Source organism: Mastigoproctus giganteus, chromosome 6 (assembly GCF_048544385.1).
Source record: "Mastigoproctus giganteus isolate SK-2022 chromosome 6, ASM4854438v1, whole genome shotgun sequence".
NCBI lineage: Eukaryota > Metazoa > Arthropoda > Arachnida > Uropygi > Thelyphonidae > Mastigoproctus > Mastigoproctus giganteus.
The window spans coordinates 214,481,838-214,505,712 of NC_143580.1; the positions used below are offsets into that span (position 1 = coordinate 214,481,838).

The 23,875-nt window shown below is 38.4% G+C and overlaps 1 protein-coding gene across 1 annotated transcript; it reads right to left on the reverse strand.

Moving 5' to 3' along the window:
* Positions 1-2,032: 2,032 nt before the first annotated feature.
* Positions 2,033-19,189, reverse strand: LOC150084939 (uncharacterized). Its single transcript, XM_090376723.1, has 2 exons — positions 18,502-19,189; positions 2,033-2,808 (listed from the first exon to the last, which is right to left on the reverse strand). The coding sequence occupies exons 1-2, from the start codon at positions 19,065-19,067 to the stop codon at positions 2,730-2,732; spliced, it is 645 nt and encodes a 214-aa protein (XP_090232849.1). The 5' UTR covers positions 19,068-19,189; the 3' UTR covers positions 2,033-2,729.
* Positions 19,190-23,875: the final 4,686 nt, after the last annotated feature.

Here is a 23,875-nt window from a genome sequence, read left to right on the forward strand (position 1 = left end):
TACCATCCTGACTGCATAACGACTATAAAGTTCCCGGCCAGTCAGATGGTCTGAGGATGCACAACAAGCAAAGGGGTGGGGCGAATTAAGTTTATTAACGGAATGGTGAATGCAGAAACCTACACTGCTATCTTGGAGGAGTGCCTGAAACCCGTTATTAGGGATCACCACATAGACGTCCAAAGCTACATTTTTCAACAGGACTCAGCACCTTGCCACACAGCAAAACTGGTAAGTTTTATGCTATTTAGATTTAGTGATGAGTTTGTCTTCTTATCTCACAAGGCTTAAAACATACTTACACCGATGTTTTCCCTCGTTTTTCTCCCTTAAGGTGCAGTCATACCTCAGAAATGCTGGTATTACAATGTTGGATTGGCACGGCAACAGTGCAGATTTGAACCCTATTGAAAATTTCTGGTACATAATGTCGTCTAAAATTTCTCAGAAGAAGCCAAGTAACATTCAGCTGCAGGAGAGCATTGTAAGGGTCGGTACCACAAAATTGGGCAACTGTATATCCAGAAGTTGATTAACTCTATGCCAGATCGTTGCAAGGCTGTAATTCGAAGAGGAACAACAAAATACCGAGGACTTATTTTGCTGATTTACAGTAATAATACTATTACGTTAACTTGTCCTTTCAGTTTGTATACGTAAATGCAATAAAATGAATGTTTGGTTGTCATGATTGCCATTTGCATTATTTCTCATATGATTTCTCCATTAATTACGCATTTTACCCTTTGGGAAGATATTTATGGCAATTAGGTATATCAGGTGGAGCCTTTTTATTGGATTTCATTCACAGAGATATCCCATCTAATAAATGCATTTTGAACATTTCTGCAACCCACAATGCAGAGCAAAACATTATTTGCAAAATTCACAAGTGATGCAGTTTTTTTGTCCGCCACTGCATAATAATAATAATAATAATATATATATATATATTTTTTTTTTTTTATTTATTTATTTATTATTATTATTTAATTATTATTTTTTTATTCTGTGGGCCCTCCTTGAGAAACTCAGGCGGCCTAGCCAAAGAAATGATTCCTTGGATCCAGATCCCCATGCCATGGACAGAAACTAATATTGCTTTATAGATTTGCATCAAAGTTCTCCTTTTTAGCCCCGGTTAGACCTGCTGATTCGTCAATCAAGCCTGCATAGTTGCGCATCCTCAGAGAGGTGGGAAAAAAATTACAGTTTGGTGTCAAACACCACGCCTAGATATTTGTTTTTGAACCATTTTTATTGAATTACTGGATAACTATCCACATGGACTTAGTGTTACAGGTCAAGCGGAGTCTCAACTCTACAATCTACATGGACTATGCGCCGGATATTAGCTCGTATAGGCTTACTACAAAAGACACAAGGAACTGTGCCTTACGTGGACACGTCAGCACCAGAACTGGACCACCGACATGTGGAAATATGAAGCCTGGTCTGACGAAGCCAGTTTCCAATTCTACCATGCCGATGGGCGTACCCGCATTTGGAGAAATGCTACGTAAGGCCATGGCACCTGAATACATTGTTGGTGTTCGGAAAACTGGAGGCGAGTCTGTTATGATTTGGAGGCTGTTTTCCTGGGTCTTTTCATCACCGTTAAAAATGGCTCAATGAATTCTTCACAATGAATTCTCCGTCCATCAGTGGTCGCCCAACTCGTTTGATAAATCCAATTGAGCATATTTGGATCTACTCAAAAAAAGGACATTCGATGCTTACAACCATCCACCTGAAAATGTGCGAGCATTACTGGACACACTGTGCAACGCGTGGGTAGCACTACCACAGGACACCATGCAACGCCACCGTTTGGAGTCCACGCCATGAAGTTTACGGGCTGTATTACAAGCAAAAAGTGGTCTCAAGAGGCATTTAGTAAATGTTGCTAATAAAAAAGTAACTCAGTGTATATAATACATCTAAAAGTCGCAAAAACTTCAATTGATACCAAAGTACGGATACTAGAGTAAAACCAATGACACTTCCGAATTCAGTACACAACAGAAAACAGTTAAATATAAACAAATATTTTTTGTTACATATTGTTAATTTACATTGATCTGACAATCATCATTTAATTCCGATATAACGCTGTGCATGAACCTTCCATAGCACATGGATTCATAACATATGTGAAAATAATCAATTGTAAATGACAAAATCGCCATGATATACGTTACGTCTATAAATTGATTCAAAGAATCAGAGCAAAGATAACATTTTATCTCATTAATAGGTTTATGCTCCATATTTGTGTTTCAGCCAAGCAAAGCATACTGAAATACAAATTACAATGAAACTTTTCATAATGTCAATACAATTTATTTTTAATGTATAAAACCACCGCTTTTCGGAATAACTTCATTATTATTGTTTCGTTCATATTGCGAATTTTAATTTTCCTAAATGAAAAATAAAGATTCTCTATTTGTCAACTATAAAATGCGATCTTCAACATATTATTATACTGATGCTTACCGGAACAATGTATTACGAGTCATTCTGTTAGTTTTTTTAATAATTTCAAGGAACACTTGGAAACAATTTTGAACATTAGCAACGCATATCGAAAGGTGTGTTATTTTTCGAAGAATGTAAGGTCTGTGCGCAGTAAAATGTTTAGAAAATGGAATGATTTTACTAAGCACACAAAATAATCTTTCCATATCTACTCTTCCTTGGTAAAGGCATTATTTCGTCTGATCCATTCATCCCCTCTCTCGTGATGGTGTCCTTCGTCGGCGTTTGTTTCCTTGTTGCCACTTCTCCAACACCAGAAATGCCTTCCTGAAAAAAAAATAAAATAAAAATAAAATAAATAAATAGTAATAAATTTAGAAAAAGGTTAACACTATAATAAATCAGGAGTACTTTTGAAGTCTTAATACAGCACCAAATAACCGCGATATACAGTCGCATTCTCCTGAACAGGCTTAACTAGGAACTAACAACACCGACGTTGGATGTGTTGATCTGGAGCTCACCCGAAGTTCCATTTCATTCCATAGGTGTTTTAATGGTGTTCAAATCCGATTCTATTCCAACTTCTGTACATTCATGTCCATAAATTATTCTAGAAGAGTATCCTGTACCAAAGAAATGCCATCGTGGGGAGCATGGAATTCTCCCCAGTGTTAAGATAAGCATCGGTATCCATGGTTCTCTGCAAAACCACCAAAATGTCCTAAATCATACTATGGGAAATAGCCCACACCATAACTCCACTTCTCGAAACTTGATTCTTAGCAGAATGAATTCAGGCAGCAGACGTTTTCCAGGTATCCTCCACACTCCCCCCCCCCGACCATCTGATAGGAATAGGATGTAAAGAGATTCATACTTCTACATAACCGATTTCCATCGTTCTATGGACTAATTACTGCGTTCATTGCACCGCGCAAGGCAAGACCGCTGATTGTGGTTGGTGATGCTTGGTGCATGGACTGCGCTCTCCCATGAAAGCGCTCTGGAGATCCTGCTTAAAAGGAGCTCCACAACCCCGTATAAACTCCGTACAAGATCTCAATCCCGGTGATGCCTTAAACTCATTGTTGATGTTCTGGAGGGAGGTCTGACAAATTGTGGTATTACTCTTCCGAGTGCCTTGAGTAACTAGGTATGATTTTCCGTTGTTCTCCTGTGTATTGCTGGATGGTGGTGGCATCAACAGCTTTCATTTCATGTAAACGTCACCGACAGTCGACTTTGAATAGATTGTCGGGAATTGCACGAATCAACAAACTGGCAATGTGGTATCCGATAATAATAATATCCCTCTTGAACCCAGTCATCTCGGTCATGACGAGAAATTGTGTGGCTCACAGGTCTTTCTTATATACTGGTCACTTATTTATCCGCGAAAGTCCAATGGACTACAAAAAGAGGGATGTCAAGATGCTTTTAGGAGGGTGTATAATATATAATATTATCAATTAGTAATGCTCTAAATTTCTCAAATTTTATATGAACACGTATTCTTAAACATGATTGCCTTTTCAAAGTATGTATTTCAACTAATGCACATGATTGTTGCTGAAAAGCAGGTAAATGAAATCGAAGGAATTCCATGGTATCCTACGAAAAGTATAGCATAACTGCAGCCTAACAAAGTGAAGCATCCCCACTACAACAACTTAATGGGCGAATATAGACATCCACTTAAGAATAACACGAAAGTAGTTTTTGGGAGAACAGTGAATACTTCTTCAAGGAGGAATTGGCCCTGTGAAAATTCCAAAACACTCGTGCTCTTTTACGTGGCACAATAGTATTTAATTTTGTAAATCATTACTTAATACCATGTTTTGATTTACATTTTTAGTAGCCTAAATCAATTAAAAGTAAACTCAAAACAGTGGATGTGGTTGGGGGAAAACTGCTGGCTAGTCCTAGAAGTTCAATTCACCACGTGAAACAAGAGTACAACGCACACTTGTGAAAGTTGGATCTACAAAGAGGTATGGATAAAGTTTCACAATATATGTTTAGTTATGATTATCTCATATTGGATGTGCATGTTCACACGCCGAATACGTTACTTATCACAAAGAAAGTCCTGCTCTAGACCATCCGGAAATGTAATTACCGTGTTGTCTAGTAGGATTCGTCAATCGAGCAACCCAGATGCTGAGAAAATTATGCCGTGTTCTAGTGGCAATGTTGTGCAGAGAATTGCATTGGTTCATATGTACCAATATCCATTTCGGTAATTGCTGGAGGTAGTCAAATGACTTGATAACTGACCACAAAATGCGATTGTAATACGTGGTTTCATTTCTCTTATCAGTCAAAAACTATAAAAAATAAATGTCACACTAAAGCCACCTGGAATATACATTCATCTGCCTAAGGGTATTGTTTGCGAATTGGGTGTATTCTCTGGTCGATTTTCATGTTTGCTGGACGAAAACCCGAGTTTCCGGGAAGGGGGGGACCTTGCTATCTACGCCTGGTACCGAATAATTCAGCTACGGAGTGAAAAAAAAAAGCCCAAAGAAGTTCCTTGAATCATCGACGGGATTCGAACCCGGGCCTTTTCCACCCGGTGTGGGGAATCAGTCAAATTATGGGAATCTCGCCAACATAAATCAGAAATCACGTCAACAATCACTAGAAATACTTCATTCGTGGAGAATCTTTTGGGCACCTCTGCAAACCAAACGATGTACTAGAAAAGTTAACAGAAGATTCAGATGAAGGATGTGGATTTTTTTTTTTTTTTTTTTTTATCTCGCTTCCTTCAAGGTGTAATCACAAAACTTTCTTCAAACCATGAAAAACAAGTCCAAACAGACTGCCACCACTGTGTTAGATAGTGTTGGCAATCTGTTTAGCCAGAACAGTGCAGTCTTTTGAAATGTTTTCCAAGTTTGAGCCTCGCCCATGTTTCTAATGAAAACGGCGTATACTGAGGTTACTTGCTTTTCCTTTTCCAGAGACCAGTTCTTCCAACCATATAAATTTCACAATGACACTTATGCGCAAGTTAAATACATCATAAATGAAAATAAAACCAGTTGCCTCGTCTGTCGTCTTGATGACACCATGAACAAAATTTTGGGTTTTCAAGAACACGCGAAGGTTTTAACAGAGGTTACATTTTTCTGGCTCATCCTTTATTAAGATTCTCCGCAACTAAATTATTTCTCTGTACAGTAATACAGTTATCAACTAGCGACTTTTGATACCACTCCAGATTAACAGATTTACATCTAAAACTGATTCCTGACTTGGTCTTGTTTTTGACTAACTACTGCTGCTGTTTAACTGAAGACTTTTACTCCACGTAGACTACTGTGAGCAGCACATGGTCGTGGAGTATCCTTTATCATACTCCGCTCCCCTCATGCTGTTTTCTTCGGCTTCTGCTGTCCTGTTTTCTGGATGAAAGGGAATGTGTATGCGCACGCCGGTGCTGGCACAGGATTCTCTTGAATGGTTCAAAACTCGTTTTCGACATTCAGTGCGTGATTGTTGAGGGTGGCCACGGTACATGCCCAGGCGGACACTTGGCAGGTTTTCCAGGTGATCACCTTCCTGGTGACAAGATAGCCTGAAACAACTAAACATCAAGCGTAAACACATCACTGCACAAACATAGCATTACACACATCTCTGGCCTTTTACAGAGTTCTGTATTCATCACAGTGTACCAAGACGGAGTTGAACTGACGTTCAGGTGCCATCCTACTTAAGATACTATATGTCTACATGTGGCAAGTGTGGATGAAACTCATCCATGGAACTCACGTTGCAATGCTCGATTTAGTAACTGTTCTTGTACATTTTTCAGAGAATAAAACCAACCGTTTGGAGATCTAGTGTTGTTAAAATAAATGAATAATCAACAGCTGCTTTAAAAGTGTTTTTCTTTATGTGTATCAATATTTTTAGTAACAATATCGTTATCCTCAAGGGTTTTGCAACAAACCAGGGAAAGTTAGAGCTACAGCAGATAACAGATCACTGGATTACTTCTTCACTAACTCAACAACGATGACCCCATATGTAAATTAAGGAATTTGTAACAGACCAAATCAAACGACTTAGCAAAGATCAATGTAGATTACATCCACTCTCAGACCTTTTTGGCATAGCACAGACAGTCCTAGAATGGGGGGGGGGAGTCAAAAATGGTGGTAACCTTGAAAAAATATGCTGGTCGAAGAATTATTAGATTTTTGTTTTATTATAAAAAAAAAACACATTAAGTAGGTACGTAAATTTTTTTTCCAATAAATAAGTAAACCAGGCAAGTATAGTTAATGGCATTTCTGATGATGGTGTTCTCCATAAGATTGTATTATATTTCTATGCTTGCGATCGATAATTTGTCGGCCCATGGTCTACTACTAGAGGAAAGGCGGTGGCATGTTTTTCAGTGTCACAAAAATCACATTCCAAACTTCTATACGTTTACGAAAACAGGATTTAAAATGTTAAGGACAGAGAATATGTCAATGATGATGTATGAATTGAACGTTCAACAACTCACTAAACTTCAAATAGTAGGAGATTATGTTAATCGAAGATTTAAATTTAGTATTAATAATGGTCATATGGTGCAAGGAAGCCTAAGCCTCATGTTGTAGCTTATACAATTTAGCTGAGAAACGATCATTCATTTTAACGAAACAATAACTGTAAGGAAAGTTTCGACTGCTAACACCTGAAAATTAACTTTGAACTACCCATGTGTATTGTGTCTGTAAATTGCGTGTGTTCTCTGCTCGATTTGTCTGATTTGCTGGGCGAACCTCCCCCTCCCTTTTTTTTCTGGGGGACACGTGATACTACGCCTGAGACCGACTAACTCAACCACGGAGTGAAAAAAGCACACAGAGTTCCTCGCGTCATCGACGGGATTCAAACCAAGCTTTCACTCAGTGTCTGTAAATTGCGTGTGTTCTCTGCTCGATTTGTCTAATTTGCTGGGCAAACCTCCCCCTCCCCTTTTTTTCTGGGGAGAACGTGCTACTAAGCCTGAGACCGACTAACTCAACCACGGAGTGAAAAAAGCACACAGAGTTCCTCGCGTCATCGACGGGATTCAAACCAAGTTTTCACTCAGTGTGGGGAATAAGGTGACGATACCACTGTGCTACCCATACCCAAGCAAACACTGGTGTGGTCTACCGGCAACTCTTAGGAGATCAACATGTTGCATTTTATTCCGGACAGTAATGGATCTTTCAAGACGATAATGCGCCGTGTCATCGGGCCCGCACTGTGCACGAGTGGTTCGAAGAACACTGAAAATATCAAGATTAGCCTCCAAATTTTCCTGATCTCAATCCAGTTGAACCCTTGTGGGATGTTGTGGCATACGGGAAGTGAGGCATACGGACACGCAACTGTCACCTATTCTGACAGCATTGACTGTATTCTGACAGCACAATCGTGTTGCCTTGCAGTCAGCACGATTGCAGATCCCTTCAGACATCTAGTGTAGTCAATGTCGAGGCGAATAGCCACTCTCTCTGGGTAACTCGGAATTTTTTTTTTTTTCTGAGCTGGAATGATGATATCCAGCTCAGGACCCTCAGTGTAAGTTTCCTATTAATAATACCTCGCGATTGTATTGTAATTCTTTGTGAATTAGCGTTTCTCCTGAAACATATTACACTTTTATTATATTTTTTTAAAGTAAAAAAACCCCAGAGGCTCACATCTGGTAAGTATGGGATTGGCACACCCAGGGTTCTGAGCTGGATATCACATTCTTCTCTTTCTTTGTAGCCAGAACAAGAATTGGTCACAGTCACATTACCCACCTATTCCTCCTCACAGGCAATGATCCTCCTCAGTGTACACACTGCAATTCTCAACTCACAATGAAGCACATTCTTGTTGAATGCACCTTATACTCGCATGCCCGGCAACTCTCATTCAGTTTTCTTCCTAATCTTAAAGAATCTTTGAACCTCTGTCATATCATAGGTAATAATGCCAATCTCACAGAATTTTTCTCATTTATCAAACGGATAAACTTATATGATCAGTTCTGACTGTTTGCAAAACAGTCATCATGAGTATCGTCCACATCGCTGATCGGCGCAATATGGCCTAAGCAGCCCTTGCGCCAAAAATAACAACAACAACAACTCTTTCTTTGTGATTCCCTTCTATTTCTGACTCTCTCTCGGGAATTTTTGGCTGATGCAGCATTAGCCTCAGGTTTCCTTGCACCATATGGCTAATAATAATAATAATATCCAAACTTGAAATTATAAATGCAAAGTGAGTAAAAATCTTTAAAAGTATAAACATTACTCCAGTTAAAGCACATAAAGATGTAAGTATATATTTAGCAATAACAAATAGAATAGCTTTTTTGCGAATCGTACCAGTTTCGTAACACCACTTTTCTCATTAGTGCGGATTTTGAAAAATTTATTAAAATAATCCGCATCCCAAATTTGAAGTTTGCCGGTTAGAGCCCAGCAAGCTTTTGAAATTGATGGATGCGGCCATTAGAGACCCACGGAAGATATTTGTTATCATGTAGATTTCATTGTTTAAAATCTGCTTCCCTCAGTGGTTATTATAGGCGCTGTCCTGGGTTCGACAGGAATTGAAGCCAGTCCAGTAAGTTTTTCCAATTCTTGTTGCTGGCCGCAAAAGGAATTGAACAAAAGAGCTACTCTCATCTGAAACGAGATTTCTGAAGTTTTTCCTCCCGTGAAAGTCCCGAGTTCAAATCTGGTTAGTGACGAGAGGAATTTTTAATGGGCGTTTTTCATAATGGCCGAGTTAGTTGGTCTCAGGCGACGGTTGCATGATTTTCTTTTTCTTCGGGAAACTCGATTTTTTTCCCCCAACAAGCAGGCAAATCGATTATAAAATACATGCAATTTATAGACGCAATATACTGACACCTCATATCCTTGGTTGCTTTAGCTATTAACACATGATAATAATATTTCTAACATAAAAGAAAATTTTTTTTTTCTTTTATGTTAGAAAGCTGCGTATCTGCAAATGAACCAAAATTACGCTATATTATTGGATGGTTCATTGACAATTAAACTTCATGTGATATCTCTCTATATATTAAAAAACTTTTCCTCCTAGTGATATTTATTCGAGCCAATGGAAGAAGAGGGCGGGGCAATTACGTCAATACAAATGCGCAGGTAAATAATTACATTGTTATCTTCCATTGAAAAACAACTGCCTCCATAACGTTCACCAACCTCGCTCACGTGCTTCACTGTCTAATACATGATCACATCCAGGATCATTTGATGTTCCACTGTAATGTCAGCTGATGAAGGTAGCCGATATAGTTTGTATATTTGTAAATAGTTTAGTATTTTGTATATATTTTTTGTCCTGCTCTTTCGGATGCAACAATATTCCTCATGCATTATGGAACCCGAAGCAAAAGGAACGTGCATTATGGAACCCTATGCAAACGCAGGTAAATAATTACATAGTGATATTCATTCCACCTTGAGAATGCCACGTAGTGGGGCATTTTTTTACATTTATTAACACACAACTGTATATACATTCTCAAGATCTTAATCAATTTATATACAATATTTATATACAGATTTTATATACATGCTCTTATATATACTGTAGTCTTTCTGTACATTGATTGTGTGTGTCCTGATATGAAGGGTGGCTCCTAGACACAAGCCCATCTCCACCTTTTACACGTAAGAAAGCTCAGAACGTCTGCAAAACAGGCCTGAAAAAAAGAGCATTATGTCAGGCCATTTCGCCACCAGGGATTAACTAACACCTGGATCCACCATTCTCTATGTGTGCTGTAATGCACAAATCCTGCACCTACCGGAAGTAGTGCTATACTGGTAGGTGCCAGCAATCCCGCCCCCAAGGCTGCCCAAACTTGGAGGCCAGCGAAAAAAAAAAAAAAAAAAAAAATTCCAACTAAGAACAATGTACACTTGATGAACAAAAGCAACATTATACAATTATTTACATGTTAAAAGCAAATACATACACTTAGAATGACATTAACTTAACACTTAGAAACATTAACATTATCTCCACATTAGAGTCCATCCACAAATGCAAGCCTGCAATTGGGTGTCCAGGAGTAGAAGATCATCTCGCTGTAAACAAGAAACATCCTATAAAGAAGACATTACACGAAGTGTTCCGTCGTCAAATGTGCAGCACTTCCTTAATTGGTATCCTGCAATAGATTTCTTAACTCCTGTCTTCTTTTAAAAACTTTGGCCGAGAATTCCTGAAGCAAAGCAAAGATGTCCCACCTCTGAACCAAGAGAGGTAAATTATTCTCCGTCAGGTTTGGCAACCTATTTAGTAATTCCTGCCTGTCTGAAGTATACAGTCCGCATTCAAGGATGACATGTCTCCAAGATTCCACCTCACCGCACGAACAGTAGGGGTCAGGTTCTAATCCTCTTTCAAATAGTTTGGCCCTTAAGCCATGTCCAGTGATTAAGTAACTCGTGGTCATGGTGGGAGCAAACCAAGACGACACCCTCCTGTCCATTGCAAAGCTTACGGCTGGAATGAAGCCTCTTGTAATGGTTCCATACTCACTCAAATCCCAACGTTGCTGCCAGCAATTCACAAGCTCGCCCCAAATTCTACGTTTTTCCTCCTTTATGTTGTTATTTGGATTAGACGTGATATTCAATATTTGTAACGCCCTTCCCTTCTTTAAGTTATATACAATACCTCGGAAAATAATGTGTAAATCCAAGGGGATGGTACCTGCAATAACCTGTAAGGCATTTGTCGACACTGTCCTTGGAGCGCGTATAACTGTAAGCAACATTGTACGTTGCAGGGACAGAAGCTTGGCTTTAGTTGTAACCTTGGTAGCAGCCGCAAACCAAATACCAGCACCATAATCAACAATGGGAAGAAATATCGTCTTGTAGTACAATACCAGAGTTTTTTTGGATAAACCCCATTCCTTGCGGGAAATTCTAACAACTGCAGCTACGAACTTTTTGATTTTTTCATTGATTTTAGTGACATGTACATGAAACCTGAGACGATCATCTAAAGTTAAACCCAAATACTTGGTGTTCTGTACATATGGAATTTGAGTACCATATAGGGTTACCTTTGGCGGCCTTCCATAATCAAAGTGGTGTTTAAACACCATGAAATTGGTCTTGGTGACAGAAATATTTAGTTTATTCAAACCCGCCCATGCCACTAAATTATTCAAAACTGACTGAATTTTTTGTTCGAGAATTTGTCTTGATCCTCCCTGCACCGCCACCACCAAGTCATCTGCATATGCAACTTTGATGAACTCATCGCTATCCTTCGTGAGCCACTGGTCTAGCACTGCATTCCAAAAGAGAGGTCCCAAGACTGAACCCTGAGGGCATCCTCTTGAAACGGTAGTCGTGTATGATAAATGCTTTGCACATACTCTAATTTGTCGATCCTTAAAGTAAGATCTGAGGACTCTGAACAGGTAGTCATCACACTTTGCCAGTTGCAGTGACCTGAGAGCACTCTCCCACCAAAGGGAATCGAAAGCGCCCTCAAAGTCAATAAAAACAGCAAGAACATATTTGCTGTTTGCCTCTTGAATGTAAGTCAGCAGGGTTGAGATTGCGTCCTCAGTGGAACGTCCTTTTTTGAATCCAAACTGGCAATCAGAGGAGAGTTTATGTTCTGTAAATATTTAAAAATCCTTGGGGCAATCATCCTTTCAAATAATTTGCCAAGATTTGCCAATAAAGAGATTGGCCTGTATGCTCTGGGGTTTGTTTTCGGCTTTCCCGGTTTATGTAAGATTTTTAAGAGCGCAAGCTTCCATTCGAGAGGGAAAAGCCCTTCTAGCAAGCATTTATTAAATAAGTTTAATAAAATCTGAGGGAACAATTCATAAAATTTTTCAATTACTTGATTCTCAATGAGGTCAATGCCAGGACATTTTTTATGGTTCAATTTAGCTACTGCAGCGCCTAGCTCAAGCATATTAAAAATGGCAGTTTCGGTTGTCCCCTTATATTCACGATTAATGCGTCTAATTTCGGCTTGATCAGGGCTGTCCATAAACGGCAAATCTTCCGGAAATAGGCTACTCACTATCCCTTCGACTGTAGATTCCCAGTCCGAAGTTTCTTGATTCTCTCTAATTATCGTGTTGTAAATTTCACCACACAAAAGTTTATTTCTTGAAAGCTTATAGATTATACCCCAAGGGTCAGCATTTCCTGTTTCCTTCACCAGACGTTGCCAACAATTTTGCCTGCTATCAGCAATTGCTTTATGGTACCTCTTCCTCAAGTCTCTGTAATCATTTTTCAAAGCCTGAGTGTCTGCGTCCGATAGATGCCTATTCCTTTGGTATGCTTTTCGTGCTTGTTGAGTTTGTTGTCTCAATTCAGCTAGTGCTGAAGACCACCATGGGACAGAAGTTCTTCCTGTCTGTTTTCTTTTCGTCGAGTAGGCCATCGCTTGATATAAATGATATTGAACCAGAAAAACATTCTTTTGCTGTTAAGGTGTTAATGATTACTTTGTCATCTCCATTAAAAATTGTATTCAGATATTCACGAAACTTGGTCCAGTTCACCCTGTCCATCCGAAAACGCCTTAGATGCCTTATTGTTATATTCACTTGCCTATCCTCCGGTAAAATCGAGAAGGTGATTGCTCGATGGTCACTATTAATTAGATACGGATTGACGTCCCAATTTTGCACTCTATCCACCAGATTAATGGAGGTTAAAGTAGCATCTATATTAGATTCACCATTTGTCGTCGAGAAAGTATATGGTTTATTTGGAAAGTTCTTTACACAGAGATTATGATCCAAGATCAGATCAACCAACTGCTCGCCTCGAGCATCAGAAAAGCCGCTGTTCCAAAGTGTAGATTTAGCGTTGAAATCTGCTGTAATTAGTAAGTTTTTATCTGAAAATCTGCTACATACCCTGTCAAGTCTGTGTAAGGCTGGCTGAATATCTTCTGAGGGAGGAAAATACTGGGAAACCAGATAAAACGACTGATCCCTGGAGGAAACCAGGATACAAACTGTAGTAGCAGAACATTCACTTGAGATAGTTGTTATTACTAGTTCACTGTTAAAGATAATTATGGCGGCCTTGGGTCGATCGTCACTTGAGGCAATAATCCTTGCCGAAATTGGATATCCTATAACTTTATACGCTGAACCCCCTAACTGAGAAGAGTAATACGGTTCTTGCAAGCATACAATATCAAACCCCAGATCATCAGCAGCTTTCCTAATCTCGTCCGCCGCTGCACGAGATCTTTGCCCATTAATTTGAAGAATTTTTATTTCGCCGTATTGCAGGTTAACACTTGTTGAATCAATTACAGTTGTATTATTCATGTCTGGTTCTTCGGTCTGTCAATTCAACAGCTTTAAGATACTCAGGGCATTTATTATCCCTGACCGAGTGATTACAATCCCTACCTCTACGTTTACAATTTACACACTGAGGTGGTTCCTCCTTGTGAATACAGTCAGAAAAAACATGGCCTCCACCCCCGCAGTGGCCACAAGATACAGCTTTATGGGAACAGAACTGCGCACTGTGACCATATCCCAGACATCTGAAGCATTTGCTTACAAGTGTAAACTTACGAAATCTATGTGACGTAAAACCTAGATAAATTTTGTCACTCTGAATCACGTGTCCCATAAGGCGTGGGCTAAAACCAATAACCCAATTGGTCACTCTGGTTCCGGTGCCAGAGTTAAATCTGAATGTAATCTCATTCTTAACTTCCTCCTGGCTAAAACCAAAGTCTTTTAAATTTTTATTAATTAAATCCTCCAAAATATCCTCCTTTGAATATTCCTTCGGGACACCGTAGATCAAAATTGTAGGATCGGACAATCTGGGTTTTTCTATTGATAATCCTGCTTTTTTTAATGCAGAAGCACTTGAGATCTTCTTGGCATCATCAGGATTTGTTGTCTCTAACAACACACCTTTATTTCTCAAAAGACGTACACCCTTGATTTTCATGTCCTTGTGATCTTTTTTAATCACTTCAGTAACTGCCTTCCTGATATCCTGGCTAGACGCCAGGGAAGATTCTGCTGAGGGCCTAAGTATTAGTATGTTTTCGGAATCAGAGATCCCACTTCCGGAATCCATCCTATCTTCACCAGCAATTGGTCTGCCTGAAGAAGCTGCCACCTCCACTGAAGACGTTAGCAGTGGAATCTCTGTTATTTCAGGAGTCTGTCTATTTCGCTTTGTACCACCACGAACAACTTCCGTAAAAGTCTTATGAGGATGTAGATCACGTTGGATCTGTATCATCTTGTCCAAAAGACCTGCTCTGATTTCCAATTCAGATGCTTTGGTCTTAAGTCGTTCATTGTCAATTAAGATTGCGGTGGTAACTGCCTCTAGATCCGCCCATAGACTATGAATGCGTTTAGAGGCAGACTTAGTTATCTTGCTAGAATCCTTTGATAGAAACTCTCCCAGAGCTTTCCTGATTTTGGCAACCGTCGCATATACAATTGAAGCATTCAAAGACCCACCCAGGTCCAATCCCTCTGTTAGAGAAAGATCTTCAGAAGATTCTGTTGGAATCGAGTTACTATCGACAGTGACCATCGGCGGCTCAGAAGCCAACGAAACAGAGGGACTCTCCTCCACCACAATGTTTTTATCTCCTCGAGCTTGAGTAATTCTAGGAGTTTTGGGAGTTTTGGGAGTTTTCTTCCCCCTGCACCCCTTTTTTTTTCTTAGATGAATCCGTAGACTCTGATCCAGAAGAATTCTCAATGTCAATATCTTGTGTCAGTATCCTAACTTGGTCATGGTCCAAGTCAGTATCCATGTCAGATAAGTGTAGGCAAAAAAAAAAAAAAACACCACACGCTATTGTCTATCCTCTTGTTCTAAACTTGTCTTCTCAATCCTAATAGGATACTCACTAGTACCCTAAAGACAGAGTTATATCAATATGTCTATGTTTAATATGTATTTCACTTATCCAGCTGCATGGAAAGTGGAAGGCAGCAATTATGTCACTACAAATGCACAGGTAAATAATTACATAGGTCACTTCCTGATTAGATATCGATCATAGTATTAGGGTCAGGCGCCACCTGTGGTTTCCCACATCTGCGCCATATGTTCGCTGTGAAGGAATACGGTACTATTGTAAATGCCAGAAAAGTGTTGTGTATGACATATTGCGTTAGGTTCTGTTGTGTGTCCTGGCATTTGGCCGCAGGGCCCCTTGTGGGACTCCACGTTGCCCGCACACACCACAAGGAGGTAGCCAGTCTGTCCATTATTCTCTGGCTTGTCTCCGCCAAAGCTTCCTGGACGGAGACAAAAAAAAAAAAAAAAAAAAAGGTAGAGTCGGGGAAGTACAGAGTGTACGCAAGAAAGGAGGGTATAGCTAGAAATATGGAGGATGTAGGCGAAGACATCCTCCAGGTTATCAATGGAGCAATAAGCGCTATCAGTTGAAAGGGGAACCCGGGAAAGACGATAAATAAGACACAGCAAGAGAGCTGCGTGTAAGTTGCCACTGAGGAATGAGGTGCCCGTACGCCAGTTGATCCTATCCAGGTTAAGATCGGTTGGCCAGTTAGGTAAGGATCAGATGTATGGGTTGTTCCTATTTTGTGTTGGCAACAGGGTGCTGTCTTGTGAAGAGGGCTTGTGCAAACTTGGTAAACTCATAGTAGTAGTTTTCTACTACTATAAGATGAATAAGTGTTCATTTCCTTGAGGGTTATCTTGTATACGAGTAAACAGGATGCTGCGGTGGTCTTCATAGTGTTGACAGGTATATACTAGATGGTTCCAGTCTTCTATTTCACCACAGGCACAGTAGGGGTTGTCAATGATTCCCATGGATGTTAGTTTATGGTTTATTGATCCGTATCCAGTAATGAGGTGATATAAAGACCAGGAGAAAACCAATTTGGAGATTTGGGAAATACGGCATTCACATAAGGTATAAATTTCTTGGTGATTGGGGCCCTTGTCGGTAGCAGTACATCTGTCCTGCTAGGTCTGAAGTAGTAGGATGGCAATTTGTTTCTTTTCCTGCCTGATTTCATTCAGGTTATTGATGGAGTGTCCAAGGATAGTTGCTGGTATACTCCTGGATAGACAGTAGTGGAGGCCCAGTGCCGTTTCGACAGGTGTGTCTTTTACGTAGAAAAGATTTGACTTACTTCATTATAGCTCTACACTGTACATAGAAAAGCGTGCGCCGGGGGTTGGCGAAGCCCCCTAGTAGACATTAAAACCAAATTTATTATTTTTTTTAACGTGATGCCTTTGCGTGATCCTAGTTTTAAAAAGCCAACACTTTCAAGTTACCTAACCATCTTTTACAAACAAATAGGTACTTTGTAGTATTTTTGTGTGAAAGAAGACTAGGTTACCTAAAATTTGAAAGAGCATTGCTGCTTTTTTTTTTTTTTTTTTTTTTTTTTTAAATGTCAACCATGTTTTTTTTAAAGTGTTAACAAATATGAAAGTATTTGTTGCATATGCAAATAATTACATAGTAGAGGATATGAAACATAACTTTTTAGTTATGTTTCATATTGCCTTTATTGTTACTATAAATAAAAGTCCCGATGCATTTCTTGGCCACAGAGTGTTTTCTTAGCATAGTCGACATTACTAACTACACCACAGGGAAACCTGCTAAAGTGTAGTGTAATATGAGCTTCAGCTTAATTGACAGCGGCTGTCAATCATGATTAGTGGACATGCCTCACAGTTTATCCACAAATCATCAAAAAAGGGTCTATAAGTGCATATGCCGATTCCAGTAGAGGATGTGGCCAATCGACTGTCATTATTGATTGCTTTTTAACATAACCAATGTCCAAATTTTTCCAAATATTGGAAAAAGTATCCCAAACTTTTTATAGGGCAGTATAGTATCTAATACGTTTACTAATGTTCGTATGTGGTGTGGCAATGGTTCACATCATCAGTACAGACGAGAGCGTCGTTAGCCTTAGATACAAATCTGTTAAAAAAAAAAAAAAACAGCGAAGAAATATTCCTGCCTTGAGGGATTCCACGCATTACTAGTTTGGCAACTGCTGTCTGAATATGTGCCACCGTTATATTTCTGTTAGGGGGGGGGGGAAGTGTTAAGAATACAAATACTTTACGGCTGATCTGGAGGCATTCTTCTAATATGTAGAGAGAGTGTTGGCAACCCACTTTCATAATATCCCCATTCTTTCATTTTATTCTTCTTTACTTTTTTTACTGCTCAAGGAACAGCAATTAACTTTTAGGTCGGACTAAATGCCAGTATCGATATTTAAAAAATACAATACTATACTTTGGATTATAGTAAAATATCACCGAAATTCATATATATTGTCAGCTTAACTTTTGGACAGGGCATTTATTTTAACGTACTCGGATGTCCGGTGAGACAAACATTTTGGTTAAACAATTTCTTACAAGCAAAATTTCTTTGTAAAAAATTGCAAATGAATAACTCAAATTATTACAGCGAATGGCTACGATTTTAAAACGTACTACGCCCGTCTTAGGCAAATCGCCAACTACGATCAAATGCTGCCAGTGATAATATCATAATGAGCCTTGCAATGATATTCCAAAAGACATAACTGCGGAAGTTAATCATTTCACTTCCTGCTTTGCTAGCATCCAATTCTTCTGACACTGAACTTTGAGAGAGAAAAAAAGTAATATCTTGCAAGTCATGGAAATAAAAAATGGCTTTATCTGATTATTAAAATACCTAAATAAAAAAACTGTATTTTTAAGAGAGTGGGAATAATTTGAAAATATATATATTACTAAAAAAAAAAATTTTTTTAAATAATAATATAATAACATCAATCTAAAACTGCAGAAACGTCCAGACAGTTATTATAAGTACAATATGATGTAAATTTTAAGATCTTTCTTATGCATAGTTTTTTTTTTAATTTATTTATTTATTTTATTAATCAAGCTACAATTAACATACCAAATACATATTTCGTCCACTTACCTTCTGTTGTCGTTATAAGAGACCGAATTCGCTGCTACACTTCGTTTTCGTTTTCCTACTGGTGGTTCCTTGCATGTTCCATTTTCATATTTGCCTTCGAAACATAATTCTTCTGTATCAATATCGCTACCTCTGTACATGATCTGGGCAGTAGGATTAGAAGAATGTGAAATAAGTTTACCCATTTGCTCCAGGTAGTAAGTCTCTGTGGGAGTTTTAATATATCCGCTAAATATGCCATTTAAATAATACCCCATAACTAAAGAATACGGATCATCTACCAGTTGACCTTCATACTGGGTAGCTGTTGTATTCAATCCATAAAATATCTCAGAATCACTTTGACCCACAACTTCCACTGTCACGCCATGACCTAAAGGAGAATCCACTCGTTTAAGTTTAGCTTTGAAATCTTTTCCAAATGCAGTGCAAGACAGCATAGCGCCATGAGCTGTCTTCCTGAAGTTAAGCTTCACTACTTCGTAATTCTTCACAAAACTCAATTTGTTTGTTGCACATACGAAAACACTAACAACTAAAAATGCGAAAAAAGCAGTTCCCTCCATGTACCAGACTCAGATGTTTCAAATTTAAAAGCTGACAGACACGAGAACTTGTTCAACACGCCTCTCGACCATTGGAAATAAGTACTCTCAGCTCCAGTTCGTTATGTATCGTGCTAATGACGCAATACGCGAAGCGCGTGCTTGCTTCCAAACGAAAACACGAAAAACCAAACGATGAAAGGCAGCCAAAGCTACGCTGCGTCTTACGTTTTCTTATTTTAACTCGTCTGCTGACTGCCCGTTATACTTTAAGGAAGCAGTTTAGTATTCATAAATGTTTACATTACGTTGGAATGTTTTCACTGCTTGTAATAAATTAACAAAATGAGAATAAATAAATATACATTCATATACGAATTTACATAATTGTATTTTTTTAGCAAACTACATTCGCTGCCAGCATTCAGAAATGTTTACAATACGGTGGAATACTTGCATGCTTGTATTAAAAATAAACAAATATATAAAAATAACGTACTACATTCATATACGAATGTACACATTTACATTTTTAGCAAACTACACTCGTCTAAATGATTTAAATCTTTTAAAAATTGTACTCTGTCCTTGAAATATCCTCTCCATTTCGTAACATTAATCATAGGCTAAGATCGAATTATACTCACTGTTTTTTTGCCTCTGAATTATGCATCATCAAGAGAAAAATTTCTCAGAAACCATAGAAATGTTGAAATACGATGGGCCTGAGATCTAGACGACGTGATAAAATTAAATGCAGGCAATGAAGAATGCAGAATATTCGACTGTAAGAATGAGATAAATAATAATTGATATGAAAAGGGTAAGCAAACACATACGAACAAATGTTAGTGATATATTATATCCACATAAACCTGTTGTTTGTATATCATTAACCTCAATTTCACCTTGAACCGTGATCTGTCAAGCTAAAGCGTCTGGAATCATGGGAGAAATCCAGTTATGAAAATTAAACAATAGAAATTATTATTTAGTAACGGTTTACAGTATTTACGCAAGATTTTTCGTTCATTTTCCATTTTATTTATTCACGCCTTATTAATTATTAATTAATTATTTATTACTGTCTTAAAAAATCAAAGTCAAAAACAACTGACGCATTAAGTACGCATGTGTCAAAATTTAATAATTTCTTAATATAACACCTAGCGGAAAATATTAAAATAAAATGTAATTAAAATCAGTATGTTGAAATTACAAAAATTTATAATTATGTACTATATCTTGATACATCTGTTAAAATATTTATTTACATCTTTTACAGATTTTTATACAGTGTGACATAATTTAAATGGTTAACAAATTTCTTTTCATAGATCGTTTTTACTGTCCATGGTGTATGAATTAATATCTCTTCACTGTGAACTCTATGGTCCCATATCTCTCAAGGCGTATACGACAAACAGCTGAATAAAGATTACTGCTGCAGAATGGGAACAAATAGGGGAATACGAAGACATGGCTTCTATGCATCTTCCTTCACTAAAAGAAAAAAGAAACGTGAATAGGAAATGGTTAAGCGAGAAGGTAAGTATATATGGAAAACATAATAAGAAAATCAAAATAAAGATAAAGTAATTTAAATTTCTTACAATGTCACACTGTTAAAGAATGCCACTTTTCAATTTTTTTTATATAATCTTATACATTAGATAGCATAAAGTGTTCACAATGAAACTGTTGTCATCTCTTTGTTGACAACGTTCTCTGTTATCAAAATTCTGCCCTTCTGGGTAACACAGTTGGTATAATCACCATTTTTCCCACACCGGGTGGAAAAGACCTAAGTTCAAATCCTGTAAATAAGGCGAGGAATTTTTATGGGCCTTTTTTTGCAATGTGGCTAAGTTAGTCAGTCTCAGGAGAGGGTAGCAGTATTTCCTCCAGAAAACAGCAAATCGTCCACAGAATATACGCAACTTACAGGCATATATTATGTACGGCACAATATGGCATAAGTCGCTGATGCGCCTAAAACACTGCAACCAACCAGTCACCATTCTGTTGTCATAGTACACTTTCATTGTGACAGCAGTGTTATCTGAAGAGAAATACAATATTCATCAGGGTAATGAGTAACATGGGTTTACCCTAGAAGAACGGATGCTTTTGGAATATTACCTTACATCTAAATCATTTTTTCAATGGTAAGAGATATTCAAATTTTAATATTTATTAAAATATTCAGCCAAATAAGACTGAAGCAAAACACTGACAACTACGAGATGAATAAAGATTCATTCCACAGTTCGTTGAGTAGGTTAGATGAGGATAAGGCTAAGAGGCGTTCAGTATTTTGTGTCTGTAAGTGGGTGAAAACGAGTTCCCATGAGAAAAACCACGTAACCCTCGCCAGTAACGTTGTGAAAAAGCATATAAAAATTCCACCCCTCGTTGAAGGAATTCGAACTCGGGCGTTTTCCATCTGATGTGGAAAGACAGCAGTTTTAAATTCCGTACTCGGTTTTAATAAAATTTTGTCGTATCGCAAACGGGGTTGCATTTCAAATTATATTTCATGTGTATTTAGAAGCTTTTGTTTTACTTGAGTTTGGATTATTTAACACTATTTAGCGGTCTCATGTTATAGAAATATAGTGTTCCGAAAGTCTAACAAAAAATTACAATTCGATTACAGGAGAGCTCTATTGGCAGAGAAATGCTGTTTATATGGAACCAAAAAACTTTTCGTTCTAAATATCAACGTAAGGGCTGCGCTGTTGCACAAAGCGAAGTAAAGAAGTTTGCAGATTACTTTAAATGACTCTCAATCATTCATTCATTCATTTTCCATTAATCATCGTGTTATCTTTGTCCAACCAAGCTCTGCTGATTAAATTGTATTACAAGAATTCGGTATGTGACAGGTTTTTTACGAAAGTTTCGTTCGGACAGACAGATGAAACCGGGCTGATATCAGAATCTGGATTATCCCACTAGGTTCGAGGAAATAAGGCGCCTCTCGGTTCGTCCCGGAAATAGCTATCTTCAACATCCATTGCAGTTGTGCTTGCTATTGTATAGCACATCAGTGAATTGGTCTCTTCATTGAGGAATGAAACAGTTCCTGCAGTTTCCCATTAATCAGGTATTACAAGTGTGGCGAGCACTAACGGCTACGTTACACCGATATCCTTAATAAATCGAGCATTGGAGCAATTTTCAAAGATATGGTCAAGTGGAAAGCATCTCCCCCCCCCCGTTTTTTCACTCTTGTGCAGGGGCAGAATATTTCACTTCGATTGGACCTCAATGGCACGGGAATGCTGGCACTTAAAGACTTTTAAAACTGCCTGTGGGTGCGGGATTTTTTTTTTTTTTTTTTTTTTTTTCGATAACCTCTTGCCCTTTGCTCGAGGCAGGATTTTTCTGTGCCTGAGTTTGGGCTCCCTAGGTACGGGATCGTGGCATCCACTAGTCTTGCACTCCACCAGTGGACGTTGGATGTGGTTTTTTTTCACTCTCTCTCTCGCTTTGAATGATCCCAAACTCGTTTTGGGCATTCAGTATGAGTTAGTTGAGGTCCGCCACAGTACATGCGTAATTGTGAACCACCTCATCGTGATGTAGGACATTGGGCAGGCTTTCCAGGTGATCGCCTTCCTGGTGACAAAGTGGCCAGAAACGACTAAACAACGTAACAACACACACTCTGCACAAACAATACTACACACATTTATGTTTTTTTACAGAGTTCTGTATTCAACACAGCGTACAAAGGGGATGTTGAACTGACGTTCAGGTGCCGTCCTACATTATCTAGGTGAGGTTCAACTGATTAAGCCCCAATGGTATGTGATTGCTGGCATCCACTACCTCCAGTCGATACAGGATTACCCATAGGACTTGCATTACTACCTATGGGTGCGTGGGCGGGCTGGAAAGCAGCCTTCTTGATGATCACTGTTTTCTGCTAGCAAAATGGCCAGAAAAAACCAAACAACACAACAACGCGCGCACACACATACACTGTATATAGCATTATATTCATATTTCTGCCATTTCAGAGAGCCCAAACCAATGATAAAAAAAAAATCTCTGTATTTACTAATCTGCCTTGAATAATGGTAAAGCTGAAACCTTCATGACTTCATGCTGAAACCAAGAATGCATCACAAGTACACAAGCAACATCATAAATAAAACAGCCACAAAAAAAGGGAACAAAAAGCGTACTTAATTATGTGCCCTATGGTACCCGAAGCAATGAAGTAAAAGGTTAATTTCAAGCAACTCAATAATTGACATACTTGCTGATTAACGCTGATGGAGCAGGCTTGAAAAATAATAATGTTGAAGGCTATTAGCAAAAACATTTGAATGTATAAATTGAAAGTTATTTTCAAATTTGAATTTAATTCAAAATAAATTTAAAAACTCAATTTTTAATGGCATTTTAGGGTCGAATTAAAGCTCATTTCGGAATATTAAAACTTAATACGTTAGCATAAAACACGAGAGTTCTTTTTTTAAGAGAGTTAATATTTATGCGTAAAGTTCCTAACTGTCTTTAAATTGTCCTTCTGCATGTAATAACTCGACGCACAGTGGACGGATTATGCTTGTTGCCAGTGGAAAAGGCCCGGGGAACTTTGGGGTTTTTTTCACTCCGTGGCTGAGTTAGTCGGTCTCAGGCATGGACAGCAAGGTTTCCGCCACCTCCGGAAACTCGGGTTTTTCGTCGAACAAAATAGGCAAATCGACCATAGAACACATGCAATTTATAGACATAATACACATGGACGATGATAAAGTTCAGCTCAACATAAAAAAAAGGCGTCCGACAACGCGAAACAATCTCCCCTAAAC

Excerpts from the sequence above, each read along its gene's own strand:
- LOC150084939 (XM_090376723.1), bottom strand. The coding sequence starts at position 19,067 with ATGGAGGGAACTGCTTTTTTCGCATTTTTAGTTGTTAGTGTTTTCGTA. Across the intron at positions 2,809-18,501 it reads TCTTATAACGACAACAGAAG|GAAGGCATTTCTGGTGTTGG; the intron begins GTAAGTGGACGA and ends TTTTTTTTTCAG.